The sequence below is a fragment of the Polistes canadensis genome, unplaced genomic scaffold (genome assembly GCF_001313835.1).
Source record: "Polistes canadensis isolate GaletaPanama2010 unplaced genomic scaffold, ASM131383v1 scaffold_229, whole genome shotgun sequence".
Taxonomy (NCBI): Eukaryota; Metazoa; Arthropoda; class Insecta; order Hymenoptera; family Vespidae; genus Polistes; species Polistes canadensis.
This window is the reverse complement of record NW_014569776.1, coordinates 191,639-207,924: the sequence shown is the minus strand read 5'-3', so window position 1 is coordinate 207,924 and position 16,286 is coordinate 191,639. Positions and strand designations below refer to the sequence as shown.

General features: G+C 28.8%; 5 protein-coding genes across 9 annotated transcripts in view; 2 read left to right on the top strand and 3 right to left on the bottom strand.

Moving 5' to 3' along the window:
* Positions 1-43: 43 nt before the first annotated feature.
* On the bottom strand, positions 44-2,232 carry LOC106790307 (partner of Y14 and mago). The gene is made up of 3 exons (XM_014755102.1): positions 1,985-2,232; positions 1,528-1,624; positions 44-1,295 (listed from the first exon to the last, which is right to left on the bottom strand). Exons 1-3 carry the CDS (start codon positions 2,013-2,015, stop codon positions 827-829), a joined length of 597 nt encoding a protein of 198 aa, XP_014610588.1. The 5' UTR covers positions 2,016-2,232; the 3' UTR covers positions 44-826.
* A 628-nt stretch (positions 2,233-2,860) lies between these two features.
* LOC106790315 (phenylalanine--tRNA ligase alpha subunit) lies at positions 2,861-5,884 on the bottom strand. Its single transcript, XM_014755113.1, has 8 exons — positions 5,655-5,884; positions 5,180-5,520; positions 4,884-5,105; positions 4,675-4,790; positions 4,401-4,585; positions 3,953-4,314; positions 3,746-3,847; positions 2,861-3,535 (listed from the first exon to the last, which is right to left on the bottom strand). Exons 1-8 carry the CDS (start codon positions 5,793-5,795, stop codon positions 2,884-2,886), a joined length of 2,121 nt encoding a protein of 706 aa, XP_014610599.1. The 5' UTR covers positions 5,796-5,884; the 3' UTR covers positions 2,861-2,883.
* Positions 5,885-5,993: 109 nt separating this feature from the next.
* Positions 5,994-7,614, top strand: LOC106790313. The gene is made up of 2 exons (XM_014755111.1): positions 5,994-7,144; positions 7,246-7,614. Exons 1-2 carry the CDS (start codon positions 6,077-6,079, stop codon positions 7,528-7,530), a joined length of 1,353 nt encoding a protein of 450 aa, XP_014610597.1. The 5' UTR covers positions 5,994-6,076; the 3' UTR covers positions 7,531-7,614.
* Positions 7,615-7,994: 380 nt separating this feature from the next.
* Positions 7,995-11,012, bottom strand: LOC106790311 (coiled-coil domain-containing protein 22 homolog). Of its 2 annotated transcripts, none has more exons than XM_014755109.1 (8): positions 10,856-11,012; positions 10,353-10,524; positions 9,923-10,223; positions 9,613-9,845; positions 9,089-9,541; positions 8,571-9,011; positions 8,304-8,488; positions 7,995-8,209 (listed from the first exon to the last, which is right to left on the bottom strand). In XM_014755109.1, the coding sequence occupies exons 1-7, from the start codon at positions 10,906-10,908 to the stop codon at positions 8,369-8,371; spliced, it is 1,773 nt and encodes a 590-aa protein (XP_014610595.1). In that variant the 5' UTR covers positions 10,909-11,012; the 3' UTR covers positions 7,995-8,209; positions 8,304-8,368. The 2 variants fall into 2 exon arrangements, with proteins under 2 accessions (XP_014610595.1, XP_014610596.1); XM_014755110.1 differs by having other exon boundaries at positions 9,923-10,271; positions 10,856-10,998.
* A 699-nt stretch (positions 11,013-11,711) lies between these two features.
* Positions 11,712-16,286, top strand: part of LOC106790305 (DENN domain-containing protein 5B) — a 27,652-nt gene continuing 23,077 nt past the window's right edge. For 2 of the 4 annotated variants that reach the window (XM_014755095.1, XM_014755096.1), the window contains exon 1: positions 11,712-12,227. In XM_014755095.1, coding sequence (XP_014610581.1) covers positions 12,107-12,227 — 121 coding nt within the window. In that variant the 5' untranslated portion in view covers positions 11,712-12,106. The remainder of the gene's footprint in view (positions 12,228-16,286) is intronic. The other 2 variants (XM_014755098.1, XM_014755097.1) reach the window with 2 other exon arrangements.

Sequence of the window (16,286 nt, the reverse complement as noted above, 5' to 3'; positions counted from 1 at the left end):
ATATATTTACACCATACGTCATATTGTAATATATAAAGTACGGTGTCCATTTTAATTTCAGCTTGTTTTAAGTGCTTACAATAATCGAGACAATCGTTTTGATTTAACTAACTATTTTTGTATATGATAACTGTTATATTGTAACCAGACATCTAAAATATAATATATATATTTATATAGAAAAAAAAAGGTGCATTGGTGGTACTAAAAAAAAGTAATTTTCAGAATATATCTAATATCATTGATTTATGATATAACTTTTGTCACAGGACATTATAAAAGTTGTGTAATGTAAAAGGTACACCAGTCTTAACGATATTTTGTCATACTAAAGAAATACATTTCTTAAATCTAAGATATTTGTTTAATTAAAAATTGTTAAGTCTGATGTTTAACAATATGAATCTTACATCTAAATACATAACTCCGATTGTATTATTTTACTAGCATTACAGGATGGTTTATTCTCTAATGAATTTTAGAGATTTTTAATAAATTTGGAAAATATGTGATGTATTCGTATATAATACATACGATATATATATTACAAGGTGATGATCTGTTTTAATTTGAATGTAATTGTTTCTTTTCTTTTTTTTTTCTTTTCTTAAAAATTATGTCAAGATTATTATTTATTGCAAATCGCAATAAAATATTTAATACGTAACGTAAGACTAATCTTGTAATTATTATAAAAGAGAAATGTGATTAATGCATGCTACAAATATTAAATACTAATAATTAATTATATTTAATATAATTTCTTTGAATTAGAAAATAATAAACATCACATTTGATTCGTATCAATATCTCAAATAATTGCATCTTATGATTTCCCTTCTAAAGTTTTAATTTCATTCATAATCTCATTCTTTCTTCGCATTTTTTCTAAAATCTCTTTTTCCGGATTTTTTAATAAACCACTTCTTATTTTTTCTTCTAATGATTCAATTTCCCTTATCTTCTTACGAAGACCTTTTATTCTTTTTTCCGTGTCGACAATTGTTTGATCCATCTTATTTATCTCGTTACTCAACGCTGACACTTTATCTTCAACTTTAGCTTGCGAGATAGTAGTTTTTGATAATTCCTCTATTATTATTTCAGTATTTTTATTTTTACTTTTCCTCTTTTTCTTTTTATTTTCTGGCTTTGGTTGTACATTTGCTACACTCTTAGCTGCTTTCGCTGCTAAAGCCTCTTGTTTAGCTTTGTGTTGAGCTATGAACTCTGGACTTGCTCCAACAGGATAAATCGGTTTGTTTTTTACAAATTGTTTGCCCTTACTTTCGTATCTATAACAAAATAAAATTTATTAATATCAGGACATTAGAGTAAGTAATATGGATTGTTTTTTAACCGATTGAGTTCTAGTAGTCTTTAGACAAATTGTTTTAACAAATACCAAACAATACATGATCACATATCAATTTTAAATTGCATTTCAATAACATGGCACCTTTTGACAAAACATTTTCAACAGTTTAGTACTCAAACGATTAAATCCATTAAAATATTTTAACATACAAGGGTACTTCTTCTTGCGGTATGTATCCATCTTTTACACGTCGTGGTTTACGCCATGTACCATCCGGACGTTGGCTGGCAGGAATAAATGTTCCGCCTATAAAACAAATAAAAGATACAATGTTTAGAATAATTATAAATGTGATTAAATGAATGAGAAGTTAAAGTTATTATTTGAAACTTTCCTTATAATTGTAATTGGAAGTATTCAAATTAATTGAAATAAAAATTAAGAAAGAATTCTCATACATTTGGATTAAAAAAAAACATTATACAAAACTTATGAAAGAATAATCAAAATGTTTGAGGTTAAGAGCAACAAGTTTTGTGAAAAAAAAAAAAAAAAGAAAAATTATATAAAAAAGAATAGTAAAAAATTTTGAAGGTTACGAGTAAGAGAGGCTTTACAAAATATAATTAAAAAATGTAATAATAATTTGTAAAAAAATAGAATTACCTTGTTCATCTTTTATATAATTAGACGCCATATTCCACGCGACTCTGATAGTATGTTGAGACTATTTTTATTATAATTCTAAAAACTTCCTATATACTCCCTCGTGTCATGATATAACTGTACTTATTGTAACAACCGTATTTGTAGTATACAAGCGAGCTTTTTCTGAGAATTTGTATGTCAATGTTATTTTCATCAAATTCTCTCTTTATAGGTCCGAAATATTGTATGATATATATAGTGATAGTAAAATATTAAATTAAAATATCCTATATATATATATATATATATATAACCTGATAATTTATGACAATATAACCTAATTATCATTAATTGATAATTATGATTATTTATAAAAAAAACATATATATATATATTTATATTTATATATGTGTGTGTGTTATGTATTTAGAGTAATGAACTTTGAAATATGGAGGTTATCTTCCCCCCTTTATCTCGAATGTTAGTAATCGATTATAGCATTTGTTAATAACTAATATCGATTATCTCGATCTGCCATCTTCGTCTAGAAGAATAAGACGTCCTATTGATTTACGAAGATCTTTAACAAAATATTTAGTTTTATTTTTTAATTGTGTGATTAGTTGTCAAGAAAAAATTCCAATTATTTATATATATGCGTATTAGAAAAAATTAGGTATTGTAATTTATTAATTATTTAACATATAATTGAACATTGAAATAATTTATACAACTTAACCTAAATTTTGATACATGCAACAGGTAAACATTTACATAGGTACATAATTAACTTGATATATATTTAGATTGATAAAAGAAAAGGTATTAGAATGATTAGGATAGATAATATACAAGTTAATATTTTAAATAAGATAGTTTATTATAAAATTAACATTTATTTCATTTAATATACATAATTATTTTCTTTTTAATTTATGTTTTTTTATGGAATCTAAAACAATATCTACAATGGAAAGATTTTCACCTAACGTATATGGTGAATGTTTGAAAATTTTATTTAATTGTTCTTTTGATACTTCGTGCAAAATACTATAGATTTTTTCTAAATAAAGGTCTACTTGATTAGCGTACAGAGGACCATTACTCTCGTATATTAATAAATTAGGTTTTTGAGATTCAATTAAACGATTGAAATAACGCGCTATATTAACTTCACCCTTTAACTCAAACATATTAGACGATTGCATAATTGGATCAATGCCGATGTTTTTCCAAATTAATATTATATCTATAAGACTGTTCTTATCCGCATTTTGATAATTTAAACAGAAATTTTGCAAGCATACAGGTAATTTCATTACAGAGGAATGCGTGTAAGTTGATATGTTTACTTTCAAGTAAGTTTTAGCGAGATCTAAAATCTTTTCTATTGAGTATATAGGATAAAGCGGATCACAAAAAATAATAAGTTTCTGTTTTTCGATCCTTGCAGCATTTTGTATTATTTGCGATACATGGCATTGACTTTGATCGGTCTTTATCTTTGGATTTTCCTCATCCAATGGTCTTTGCAACTTTATCTTTGATGATTTCATTTGAGCGCTATCTCTGTCAACATAATGTGTTTCAACTGTATAGGAAGTAACTTTAAATTTTGTTCTATATAATAAATATTTCTTTTTCTTTTTTTTTTTATCAATTTAGTGTAAATTTATGAAACGAAATTAAAAAGTATTACAATATATATATTAAGATATATTTATATATAATAAATTCATTAAATTAAACATAAGAAAAATATTTAAAAATGATATTTACTTATATAATCGACACAACGGGTTATTGTACACCATTTCCAAATCAATTTTTTGTCCAACAAGGTCTCTTATATTATTTAAACCATATTTAATCATCGTGGGCCTAATAAATTATTGATACCAGTTAAATAAGTCATTTCTTGATTTGTACTTTATGTATATTTATAGTATTACGCTACTTAAATCTTATATTATATGTTGCACATACCTTTCTAACGACAAACCCCATGCAATAACATTAACACCTTCTGGTAAACCCATAGGCAATAACATTTCTGGTCTAAACATTCCACTATTACCAATTTCAATCCATTTCTTTAAACCGTTATGATAACAGAATATTTCCATACTTGGTTCCGTATATGGATTGTAGGCTGGCTTGAATTTAAGTTCAGTGATGCCAAGTTTCTTAAAAAATTCATACAACATACCAATCAAATGACCAAGAGTAAGATTATAATTGGCTATTACACCTTCAATTTGATGGAACTCAGCAAGATGAGTTGCATCCAAAGTTTCATTTCGGAAAACACGATCAATACTAAAATATTTTACAGGTTTAAACTCTCCCTAAAATAAAAGGAAAGAAAAAAGTATATCGCTATTATATCTTTGTAATAAAGTTACAATTACAACTGTTAACATCGGAAACACACCTCTTGCATAAGATTATACAGCATCCGTGCACTGACCGCAGTTGTATGGGTACGAAGTAAATTCTTTTGAGCTTCCTTTAATTTCCAATCATAACAGTAACCTTGAGATCCATAACCACCTTCGCTATGAACCTTTTTAACTTTTTCCAAATACTCAGGAGGAAAACAATCGCTGTGACTTGGTTCTAAATTAAAAAATAATTATTCTTTTAAAGCAAATTATTATATGTTTTAATGTAACATAAAAATGAAAAATGTCTAAGTAGATAAGTACTTGAAATAAAGAACGTGTCATGTGCATCTCGTGCAGGATGCTGCTGTGGTTGAAACAAAGCATCAAAGTTCCAAAACGAGCTCTCCACGTAATTATTCGTAGGCATCTCTGTAAATCTACAAAAATGTAATGTCAAATTATTATTTCTTTCTGGTTTTTGTTATCCTTGTAACACATGCACTTCGTAAAGAAATATTTATTATAATTACCCCATTTCCAAAAATATCTTTTTAAATTCACTCTTGACTTTAAGCAAAGGATGCAAATGTCCGACTTCTAGGGACGATCCACGGGCTTCAAAATTATATGGTTTAAATTTCTTATCTTTCCAAGCACCGTTGGCTATTAATTCCGCAGTCAAATCTGTTTCTAACTTTTCAGTTTGTATAGAAAAGTTTGGTCCTTTCTTAAGTAGTATGCTTTTTACAATACTTTTATAAAAAAAAGAAAGATTTTATAGAAACAGCAGGATATATTAGTTTTCAAATATTATTAAAAGACTTACATTTCTTGTAGGAATTTTCTCTTTTTGTATTCTTTCTTAATATTCTCCGGTATACTATCAAGATTTTTTAAGTGTACTTGTACAGTATCGGTGATAAATGGTAAGGCCTTTCTAACAATAGTCGCATTATTAGATTTATCAAGTTTAATCCAACCGGCAGCGAGTGCTTTGGAAAAACCAATCTTTGCGAAAGGAACAGATGAATCGATAATAGATTTAGATATTCCATCATCAGGTACTGCATTATAGACTACAGCTTCATGACTACCATTTTTTAATACATGTTCACCCTCCGTTGTTATTTCCCACTTTTGCTTGCTGATTATCGTTGTTTCAATTACCTGTCAAGAAAAAAGAAAATGTATAATAACTTGCTCAATTTTATTTTTAACATATAATGATACAAAAAAGATAAATTGAAAACGTTTTTTATTTAATGTAAAATAAACATATTTAAAGAATAGATAAATTGTACATCTCCAAGAGATTCCAAGCTTTTAATTGCTCCAACTATCTTTTGATGATCTTCATTAAAAATGTCTGCTAAATCTAAGGAATTAACTTCATTATTTTCAGATAAATATTTTAATATATTATCAGCAAGTTCTTTTGACATTTTAATAATATTAATTCTTTTTAACTAATTTATCACGTCACGTCACACAATTTCTAAGTGCTTTTACGAATTATAACATAATACATGTGAGGTTTAATTGGTTTTATAAAAAACAGAGGGAGCTAGCTATGTTCAAGTAGAAAAACATACATATATGTACATATATATATATATATATACATTAGGTTATACATGATGCAAAAACGTGTGTAAGAGTGTGCAGATTCTAACCTTTAAAGTAATATATATTTGTAATTGATAATTATGAGAAAGTAATAACAATGAATAAAATGTTGAAATCAATGAAATTTGGAAAGAATGCTTTCCTGAGAATTAGAAATTCAAGAACACAGAGAAGATTATTTCTTACAGAAGCATATCAGTGTCAAGAAGCATGGAATCGTAGACTCGAATCACCTATATTGCAACAATTAAAACCGGCAGAATTTTATTTGGAATTGGAATCTAAATATAATAATTTTGGTAAAGTTAGTGCAGTTGACATAGACATATTTGCTAATATTATTAGTGAAAAATCTGAAGGGAATGAACTTATGGATTTGCTTTACAAATTAAGAATGTCCGCTGAGGCTTGTAATATTTTAGATTCTACGCATCATGCTGTTATACGTTTCTTTCTCAAACATAATAATATCGATGATCTATTTGAAATATTAAATGATAGATTAAATTATGGTATTTTTCCTGATCATTATTGTTACAATATGCTCATGAACAAATTCATAAAAGATAAGAATTTTGCATCAGCAGCTAAGGTAGCAGGATTGTTGATGCTTCAAGAAGATTCTGCTCATCCGTTATGCAATGTATTGTCTGTATATTCTTGTCATAAGTATTTAGAAAATCCTAGCGATTGGAAAATACCTGAAATTAAGGAAGATGATACTACGGAAGAAATTCGAATACGCGTACCATATATAAGGAATCCATATTTCGATGATCATTTTGATCTCATTGATCCATTCAAAATCGTTGGTAAAACTTTAGTATTTCAAGGTAAACAAATGAATAATTCTTTAGGAAGAACTTGTCAATTAAGAGGAATGATTCTATATCAAAAATATGCTAAAGCGAAAGAACTTATAAACAAGTGGTTAATCGAAATCAAGGAAGATATTGTTCATGAAGAAGTATTTGATTTGATTAAGAAAGACAATGCAAATATTCCTGAAGATCAAATAACAGAAGAATTTAAAGATTTACTAATTGTCATAGATACATTAAAAAATAATAATTTACATAAAGAAAATTTAATCGAAAGGATAGAAAATGAAGTTAAGTCTGCAGTTGATCAATGTACAGAAACAGATATATCTGAACAAAAAGAGGTAATGTATATAAATGCATCACTTTGCTATCATAAAATTGTCATATATAATTAGATTAATAAATATAATTCTCTCATCAATATTTTATATTTTAATTGTAGATCTTCCTCGAATGGGAGAAAATTAGAGGAGAAATATTGAAGGAACAACAGATATTACTAGATAAACAATTACGATTAGAAAAAATACAGAAGATTAAAGAGGAGTTAGAAAAGAAAGAGAGATTATTAACATTCTTTGAAAATGAGGAAAACATAGAATTGGAAATCGAGAAAAAGCAAGCAATAATAAAAGAGGAAGATGAGAGATTAGCGAGGAAGCCTAAAGCGTTACAGAAATTAAATAGATTGATAGAAGAAGAAGCTTATACACCGCCAACTATTTAACATTTGCAATATATCGTTGACTTTTCATTAAAATAAAATAAATATTATGTAACATAATATAATGCAGTACATGCAGTAGAGAAAGAGAGAGAGAAAGAGAGATCATAAAAATGAAATGTTGTGAACTATATAAACGTAGTTTATATACTTTTTAATAATATTTAATCAACAAATCATTTTTTGTAACATTTTATAGTACAAAGAAATTGCATAAAAAAATTATTATGATGATCATAAGTAACATTTCATTTTGTATGTATTATCATTTGTACATGCTCGCTTAAAAACAACTTTCTCTTTAAGTAGTTATTATAAAGAATTATTCGAATGATCATTTTTTAAAGCCGTACACTCTTTTTCAACGAATATGAAAGCTTATATTATTGAAATTTATTATACTAAAAAAAGATTAGGCTCCGTAACAACGATATTTTTAGAGCACTTGTGCATATGTTTTTTTTTCCATTGTATATTTGGGACTGGAAGCTGTATAGTTTTAATTTATCAAGTGCTCCAGGCTGAGGCACATTTTTTGCAGCATTTTTACAGCATCCTTTACAATTAATACATCCATTAAATAACACTAAGTTATTAAAATTGTATACAAGGCTTTTACATAACTATAAAAGTATTTGTCCATTTAGTCTTGTATTTAATGAATAATATTCATTCGAATACTCTGTAAAAGATATTTTTGTGTTAATTTCTTAAGCAAAATTTACATATAAAATACAAGGTATCTTCATAATTAGTATCAGATCGTAAACTCTTACTTTGTTAGTATTTTTATGTGATTATGAGTGTGCTATAATATATTATTATCGCATCTATAACTTAATCATGAATTTCGGTTTTGGAGTTGTGCAGTTAACGCAGCCGTTTCTTGTTTCATTTGCTTTAAGTCAGCAGTTATTCTTTCTAGGTTTGCACCAACATTCTTAGCAGATTCCGTGTCGATCTGTTGATTAACAAAAATTTATTACATACGGTAGAATATAGATAGGAGTAGATTTTGATCACATAGAAAATATATATGTTACCTGTTCTTCCAAATCTCTTATTTCACGTATTGTAGCACCTGTTTCTTCGACCAAACTAACAAGTTCACTACAATCAGAATGTAATGTTGCCAATAATTTGTATGCTTTTCTCGAGGCTTCGTTCGTCCTCGCATCTCTAAATATTAATTCGTCCACTACCGTGAACGATCTTTCTAAGCGACCGGTAAGCGTATTAATTTCTTTCTGAATTTCACGAGTATCCCCCAATACTTTATTAATCTCGTCTCTTTGTTTTCTGACATTGTTTATTATTTCTAAAATTCGTTGGGTGTATGCAGATCTGTTAATCTCTTTAGGAAGTTTCTGTACTTCTACCACTAATTGCGAATACAATTGGTCTTTATTCCTGCATTCTTCTTCAAGTTCTTTCTCCTTTTCTTTGAGTAGTTTTATTTCATCCTGTTTCTTTTGACTTACACTCTAAATATTAAATAAAAATTTCAAGTGAATTTATAAATATAATTAAATGGTTATACATCACATGATTTAATACTTACCGCCTTTGTGGAATGTTTCTCTCTTTCTTCTCGATATTTTTGAATTAATGGCATTCTATGTTTTTCCCATTGATTAGCTAAATGTAGTAATTTTTCTGTAATCCCTTCGATAATAGTTTCTAACTTTTCTATATTTTTTTCTCCATCTTGATATAAATCGTAAGCTCTCGCTTTAACTTTTCTTTGTTCCTTGTCAATTTTTAATGCCTTTTCCTCGTTCTGATAAGTCATTGATGCTTGAGTTACTTTTACCGTTAATTTTTTAATCTCCTCTTGTAAACTATCTATATTGTGTTTAAAGTTTTCACATTCCTCTTTTATTTTTTCAACTTGCAAGTCTTGTATCTCTTCTTTTTTAGAAACAAATTCTTGCTGTGGTACATCAGCTGTCATAATCGTATCAGCTACTTTAGCATCAGAGTTTGGAACATCTGCCTCGTTCAGTTGAGAATTCTATAAATACAAAAATATTCATTAGAAAACATTAATAGAAGTTTCATTTTTAAGTTTCTTTATAGTTTTACCTTGGATACTGATGATTCTTTCAGAGAAACTCTGTTAAATGGTTGATTGTGATTAGATGCGTGTATTATCTTTTCTTGTTGAGCGTTCAACCAATCGATATGTTCTTTAATATTTACCGATTGTGAATGAATAGCTCTTGCATTGTGTGAAAGAATAGAAGGTAAAAAAGATTGTTGAGTTAGCATTTGATTAGGCACTGGTTGCATATAATGTAAATAGTAATCTTGATACTCTGTAAAAAATAAAAAGGTTGAATATGTAAAGAGGAATGCGATTGATGGTTTAATCAAAATTAAATTCTAAATTTACCTTCTTCAGTATCAGATGTTGATACTTCTATATTTACAGATTTATAAGGTACATTTGCCCTTCCTCTGTTTCTAAATCCCTTTTTGTGACAAAAATGTGGTAACCACGGTATGGAAAAACTTTGCGATATAACAGATGCTATGGATTTTTCTAGCAAAGCAATTTCACTGGTCGGTTCGCTTAAAGTCTTATCGCTTTCCTTGGGTAATTTTTCAATCAAAAACATTAAAACCCTTCTTAAATCATTTTCCGAACTGTAGAGAAATGTTTGATAACCGATATCACCTCTGTATCCAAGGTCCTAAATTTATGAATCCAGTATAAGTATAGATGACAAATATTTTATTCGCTGAAGAAACGGATATATATATATCAATTAAACAATCTTAAGTATATATCAAATAATTATACCATTTTTTCGATCTCTTACCGTGCATGCTTGTGCCAGTGTTGCACCTAAACGAAAACGTGCTGCCATATTCGGTGGCAATGTTGTATGCAATCCAAGACCTGGTCTTATTGCATCTAAACATTTTACTGTTGCTTCTACTACAGTCTCTGTATCGAAGCCACTTAAGTTTGTTACTTCTTCTTTTATACCACTAGAAACAATTTTCATTTATATAATACAAATGAAATATATTACAAGTTGACTGTGTTATTCATTGCAAAACATTTTGCAAAATGATACAATCATTTAACATATGTATTAAACGTATCTCAAACAAAATAATTCTAACTAGTGTATAGTAAATTCTTTTTTTTATTCTTGCTGAAATTAGTTTTAACATATAGTAATAGTAAATAAAATTGTAACGTCAAGAAACAATGCATTTAAATTATTTATTATTATCAATAAAATCAACGCCCACTTTCTGTCATAGTATAGTGACAGAAAGGAAGTAAAATATATGATCGTTATATTTAACTCACCAGCCTATTTGACGTAACGAGTGAATAATTATATTATCTACCTCCTCCATCATACGTACAAAAATGAAAATCTAAAACTTCTACCACTTAATGTTTTATTATACAGAACTCAATCTGATAATGATAAAAACCTAACCTTTCATGAAACAATATATATATATATATATATATATATGAATAGCTACTATATATATGTAGCTATATATATATATATATTTAGTAGGAACAGACAGGTGGCGTGAGACGTTTGTAAAATGAATATAATAAATATATGTATTTATTCATATTTATTATATTTCAATACATCAGAATGTTCATATTAAAATTTTAATTAAAACTTATCAAATTATTAACGATAATTACATAGTATCTATGTATAAAAAGAATAAAGAAAAAGAGAGATAAATATAAATATTAAAAAAGAGCATACTATCGAGAACATGGAAAGATTAAAATGTTATCGATATATTTTTCAGCTTCTCAACGTGGCTATTAATCTAAAAATGTCGAGTCTTATCTAAAATTATTTATATTAGACTTATTAAAAGAGAGAAAGAAAGTGATATTAAAAATATTTTGTAAGCGTCTACAAATTTAAAATTTGAAATTTGGCAGAATTTTTTCATTGGAGAAGGGAACAACCAATAAGATCATAGGAAGATAGGGATTGGTTGATAGCCGTAGCCAATAAAGATTTGCCGTTAACTTCACAGCTAAGGAGGTAAAGATCAATCTCTGGTGTTTTCCGAGCAGTAGTAAGAGAAGGATGGGGATAACGGAAATATATCGAGTGGGAGTGGGAGAGAGATTGAAAGAGTGAGAAAGAAGAGGTGTATGCTAACGAAGGATAGGCTGCTAATAGGACAGTCGTGCTTTGGAGAGTGGTGGGGATTGTGGCGTAACGCGTAGAGGGTGGGAGAGGGAAAAATCTGTTGGACGGGTTAGAACGGTGCGTGCTCCCGTGCGGTTCCGTGCTTTTCCGTTAGCGTAAACATCAGCTGTGTGTTTGTGTGTATATATCTCTCTCTCTCTCTCTCATTCTCTCTCGGTATCTTTCTCGAGGCCACGAGTCTCTTAGAAGAAATGACAGGAGCAGTCGAGAGAACGGTCGCGATGCGTTTATCGTTTTCGTGAGGGTGGAAAAAAAGCTTTCTCGTGATAATTGTCAAGGGGAAGAATAAGGCGGGCCGGATATATTCTATCTGTCACCACCCGCCGCTTCAACTTTAACAATAAGGTTCGATCGGGATAATGAACGGAGGAAGCCTAGGAATACCTCGAGGACCCGAACAACATCCGCAGAGATTCGCCGATTACTTCGTCATATGCGGTCTTGATAAAGATTCGGGCCTCGAACCGGACAAATATTTCGGTAAGTCAAACTACCCCCATTAATTTCTTTTATTTTTATTTATATCGTTTATTAATGCACGTCACCCCTTTTTAATCTTTATTTCACTTTTATTATCATTATCACGCCGTTATAATATATTCTTATTAACTATTTTGTCTATGTTGTGTGTTATTTTGTAGTTTTTTTTTTGTCGTTTTAATCTTTCAATTCGAGCACAAAAGTTCATTCGAGATTCTTCGAATGATCTACTTTTCTATTCATTTTTTTTCTTGGTCTATCTATCTATCTATCTATCATCTATCTTCTTTCTCTTCCCCCTTTTCCTATCTCTCTTTCTCTTAAGACTTATTCTACGTGTGTGTTCTCTCTATAGTCCACGGAACAAAATCCGTTTCGCGAAAGTCGCGTGATTGCGCAACGCGCCGATGGAGTTCACCGTCTGGAAGAGTATAGTTTATTATGTGTTATATGAGTTGTTTTTTTTAATTAAATCACTTTAGCGAATTGTTTACAATCGACGATAATGACGTTGCGTTTGATTCCAAGAGAAACAAGCCACCCCCACCCTCCACCCCACCCTCTCCCATCCCTTTATATTTTATCGGCAAATATTTACGCTCGAATTCGTAATGAAATCAAATTAAATATTGTTGATAAAGTTATGACAAAAAAAATAATGTAGAAATAAAAAAGAAAATTGTAGAAATAAAAATCTATGATATATATATTTGTTTTAATCGATTTTATTATTATTATTATTATTATTAGCATGGGGGCGTTATAAATAAGAAACGATTTAACCACGTGAGATTCAAGGCCAAAGTCGAATAAATTGATCAATTCGTTATTTCGATTAATCGTACGTTACGCGATATTTACCACCACCAAATCAGTCGACGATTTATCATCTCTTTCTTTCGAACGAGTTAAGATTACTTTTTTATTTAAGTAGATAATAATTTATCTTTTGCAATTAAAATAAAGAAATATTCGCTTCGATCTAATTCACGTTGAAACGCATATGCGATATGTGTGTGTGTGTGTGCATGCATGCGTGTAATGCGTGTATGCGTGCGCGTTTCGAAAGCGCGCCATTATTCGAATATATTATTTCAAATATTTGTTCGAGAAATCACAATGCTACATTTGAATTTAAATCAATCATATTAAACGTAAACACATTACGTTTGTTTTATTATATAAACATTTTGTAATGTAATCTCATTATCTTTCATTTCATTTTATTTTAATTTTCTTTGCTTATGAATAACAAAACAATATTGTGATTCATATAAAAATAATTTCGCGATAATTTTTAGACACAATAATCTTTATTAGCAATATATAGTGTGTGTGTGTAGAAGATAACGTACTGATTAAAGATTATAATGCAAAAATATCGATGAATTTGATCGATTAGATGATTAGAGATTTTTCTTTCGTCTTTTAACATTAGATTATTATATTCCGATGATCGAAGCTGGGTCATTTTGCAGTTGATATATGTGCACGTGCACGTGTGTGTTTGTGTACATGCGTGTAATAGTCTTATCGGTGATATTTCATCGTCTATCATTTCTATACGCTTCATTTAACCGATCGTTCATCAGACTCGGACCAATTCGCTTCCTCGTTGCGAAAATATTATCAATATGTTTAAATAAGTCAATTTTGTTTAAACACAAAAACTGCATGAACATATTATTATAAACCTAATCTAAAGTTTCCTGACAAAACTTTTTATTTTCTGTACAAATATTCACTTTACCCTTTTTATTTTTTATATATCTCTTATTTATTTTTTATATTTTCATTTAAATCAGAATAAAATGTAAAATGGGGATGCTAGATAATTATCGGATGGTTGATTGACAATGATGTCAGAGGGGGTTGGAAACAATTTTGATAAGATTTGTATGTTGTTTTCTTTGTATTATTCTCTCGTTGTTATTCGCTCGATCCCGTTGTTGCTTGTTTTCATTATTCCCGCGAAATTCTCTGATAGAGGAGTAAAAGAACAATGAGTGCACAGGAAACACAGCAACGGATCTTCCTGAGAAAATATTTACCCCCCTCGTTGCTTCCACATTCGGGACGCTTGCTTTTCTGAGAAGAGAGTACCGAAAAGGATCGTTTTACATAAAGCGGGACTATCCTTCCTCTCTTTTATCTCTTCTTCTTTTTTTTTTTTCCTCTTTATCCTACATGAGAAAATATTTACGTTCCAAAAGTGATATCGAGTGTCTCCATCTCTTTTCTTCTATTATTTTTGTCTTTTAAAACGAAATCCATCGTGGAACAAAAATTAGTTCGTATTTCGCGCCATTGTGAATGCACCTAACCCACGTGGGCTGGCAAATCGTTTTCATTGGTTCATTTGACAATGCGTTCGATTTATCGAATCTCGAATCATTTCGATTGTCTAATGATCGCTAACCAAATTTGAGAGTATCATTTACATTAATTAATGCGTGTGTATGTGTTCACAATTGTTTGATGATGACGTCATATAAAATTGATTTTAAATATTATTTGTAAGAGAGTAAAATTTCCAACATTTTCTCGATGACTTTTCTTTTTTGATTCAGTTACATATAGATATTTAAATGTATTTATACATGAATTCGTGTTGATTCATTCAGAGTTCGGTCATCGAGCCGAACAAAGGTCATCTATTTTATATTCTCGATGAAACAGCAGCAGAAGAAGAAGAATAAAAGAAAGAATGATATCGTGTTGTAATAAATTCGTAGTTTAACGTCGTATTTATTTCATGACTTTTGATCTTTCGAAAAAAAAAGAATTTCATTTAAATTTTAATCGAATATGTTAATTAAAATGAACATTAGAAAATTCTTTTATATTTGTTGTTTCATCGAAAAGATATAATGTAAGTTAATATATAGATACACATTTGAAAAAAAGAAATATATTTTTTATTATTAAGTTCAATCTTAGGGTCCCTAAATTGAAAATACAAAAATTAAATCCTTAAGATTGAACTTAATAATATTACAAAATTTTGGACAAGAAAATTTATTATATTAACATATTTTTTATTTTCCAAGATGTCTGCCATGTTGCCAATACTACTACTACTACTATTATTATTACTACACTACTATTATTATTATTTCTTTCTTACATTGAATACACGTGAACGTGAGTACAGAGTTAAAAGTAGCTCCCTTGGTTTTAGGAATCGTAGGCGTGAAAAATAGAATGTAGAAGGATTGGCGCCATCGTCATATTTCTTATCTTTTTTTCTTATTTTTCTTTTAGTCTTCCTTTTAGTCGTTATTTTCGTTTTTTTTCCCAGTGTATTCTTTTTCGACATCGTAAGAAGACGACGAGGTTTCTTGGTACCTACAGATGCGAACGAGTTTCTGAGATTCTAAAGATACTACTCCGTACTTTCCAGCAGCCCTGGCAGATGTTCATACACTCACACACATATACACACACACACATATACACACACACATTATTTCCTTTTTCTTGTACGATGATGGTCCACAAAGGGAAGAGAAGCGGACCCGGTGATCTTATTCATTGATGATGGGGGGACTCGAAAAAAGAAAGACTTTCTTTTCTGTTCAACTTTTCTTCTTTTTATTTATTTTTTTTCTTTTTAGATTTTTTTTTTGTAGCTTTGCTATTCAGGAAAAGAATGGATTATTTAGAATAATTCTTTTTATGTTCTTTTTTCTTTTATTGCATTGGAAGGAATAAAAATGTTTGAGGATATTCAACTTTGTTTTTGCTCATATCACAGACGATTTGAAAATTTGATATATAAACCGTTTATTAATTGTAATAATAATAATAATAATTGCATTATGGTGTGTGATTTGTAATGATATTATTTATTTTTAATATACTCTTGGTATATTATGATTATAAATCTAATGATTTATAATATACTTAATAGTATTTGTATTGATATGTAATAATTTATATTATAATACTGTACTATATATGATATTACTTATTCTTATCTAATGATTTATAATATACTTAATAGTATTTATATAGATATGTAATAATTTATATTATAATACTGTACTATATATATGA

Excerpts from the sequence above, each read along its gene's own strand:
- LOC106790313 (XM_014755111.1), top strand. The coding sequence starts at position 6,077 with ATGAATAAAATGTTGAAATCAATGAAATTTGGAAAGAATGCTTTCCTG. Across the intron at positions 7,145-7,245 it reads ATATATCTGAACAAAAAGAG|ATCTTCCTCGAATGGGAGAA; the intron begins GTAATGTATATA and ends TTTTAATTGTAG.
- LOC106790311 (XM_014755109.1), bottom strand. The coding sequence starts at position 10,908 with ATGATGGAGGAGGTAGATAATATAATTATTCACTCGTTACGTCAAATA. Across the intron at positions 10,525-10,855 it reads TCGTTACGTCAAATAGGCTG|TGGTATAAAAGAAGAAGTAA; the intron begins GTGAGTTAAATA and ends AATTGTTTCTAG. Across the intron at positions 9,012-9,088 it reads AGAAACATTCCACAAAGGCG|AGTGTAAGTCAAAAGAAACA; the intron begins GTAAGTATTAAA and ends TTTAATATTTAG.
- LOC106790307 (XM_014755102.1), bottom strand. The coding sequence starts at position 2,015 with ATGGCGTCTAATTATATAAAAGATGAACAAG. Across the intron at positions 1,625-1,984 it reads TTATATAAAAGATGAACAAG|GCGGAACATTTATTCCTGCC; the intron begins GTAATTCTATTT and ends TTTGTTTTATAG. Across the intron at positions 1,296-1,527 it reads CCGCAAGAAGAAGTACCCTT|ATACGAAAGTAAGGGCAAAC; the intron begins GTATGTTAAAAT and ends ATTTTGTTATAG.
- LOC106790315 (XM_014755113.1), bottom strand. The coding sequence starts at position 5,795 with ATGTCAAAAGAACTTGCTGATAATATATTAAAATATTTATCTGAAAAT. Across the intron at positions 4,586-4,674 it reads TGACACGTTCTTTATTTCAA|AACCAAGTCACAGCGATTGT; the intron begins GTACTTATCTAC and ends TTTTTAATTTAG. Across the intron at positions 3,536-3,745 it reads CCGTTGTGTCGATTATATAA|AGATAGCGCTCAAATGAAAT; the intron begins GTAAATATCATT and ends TTATGTTGACAG.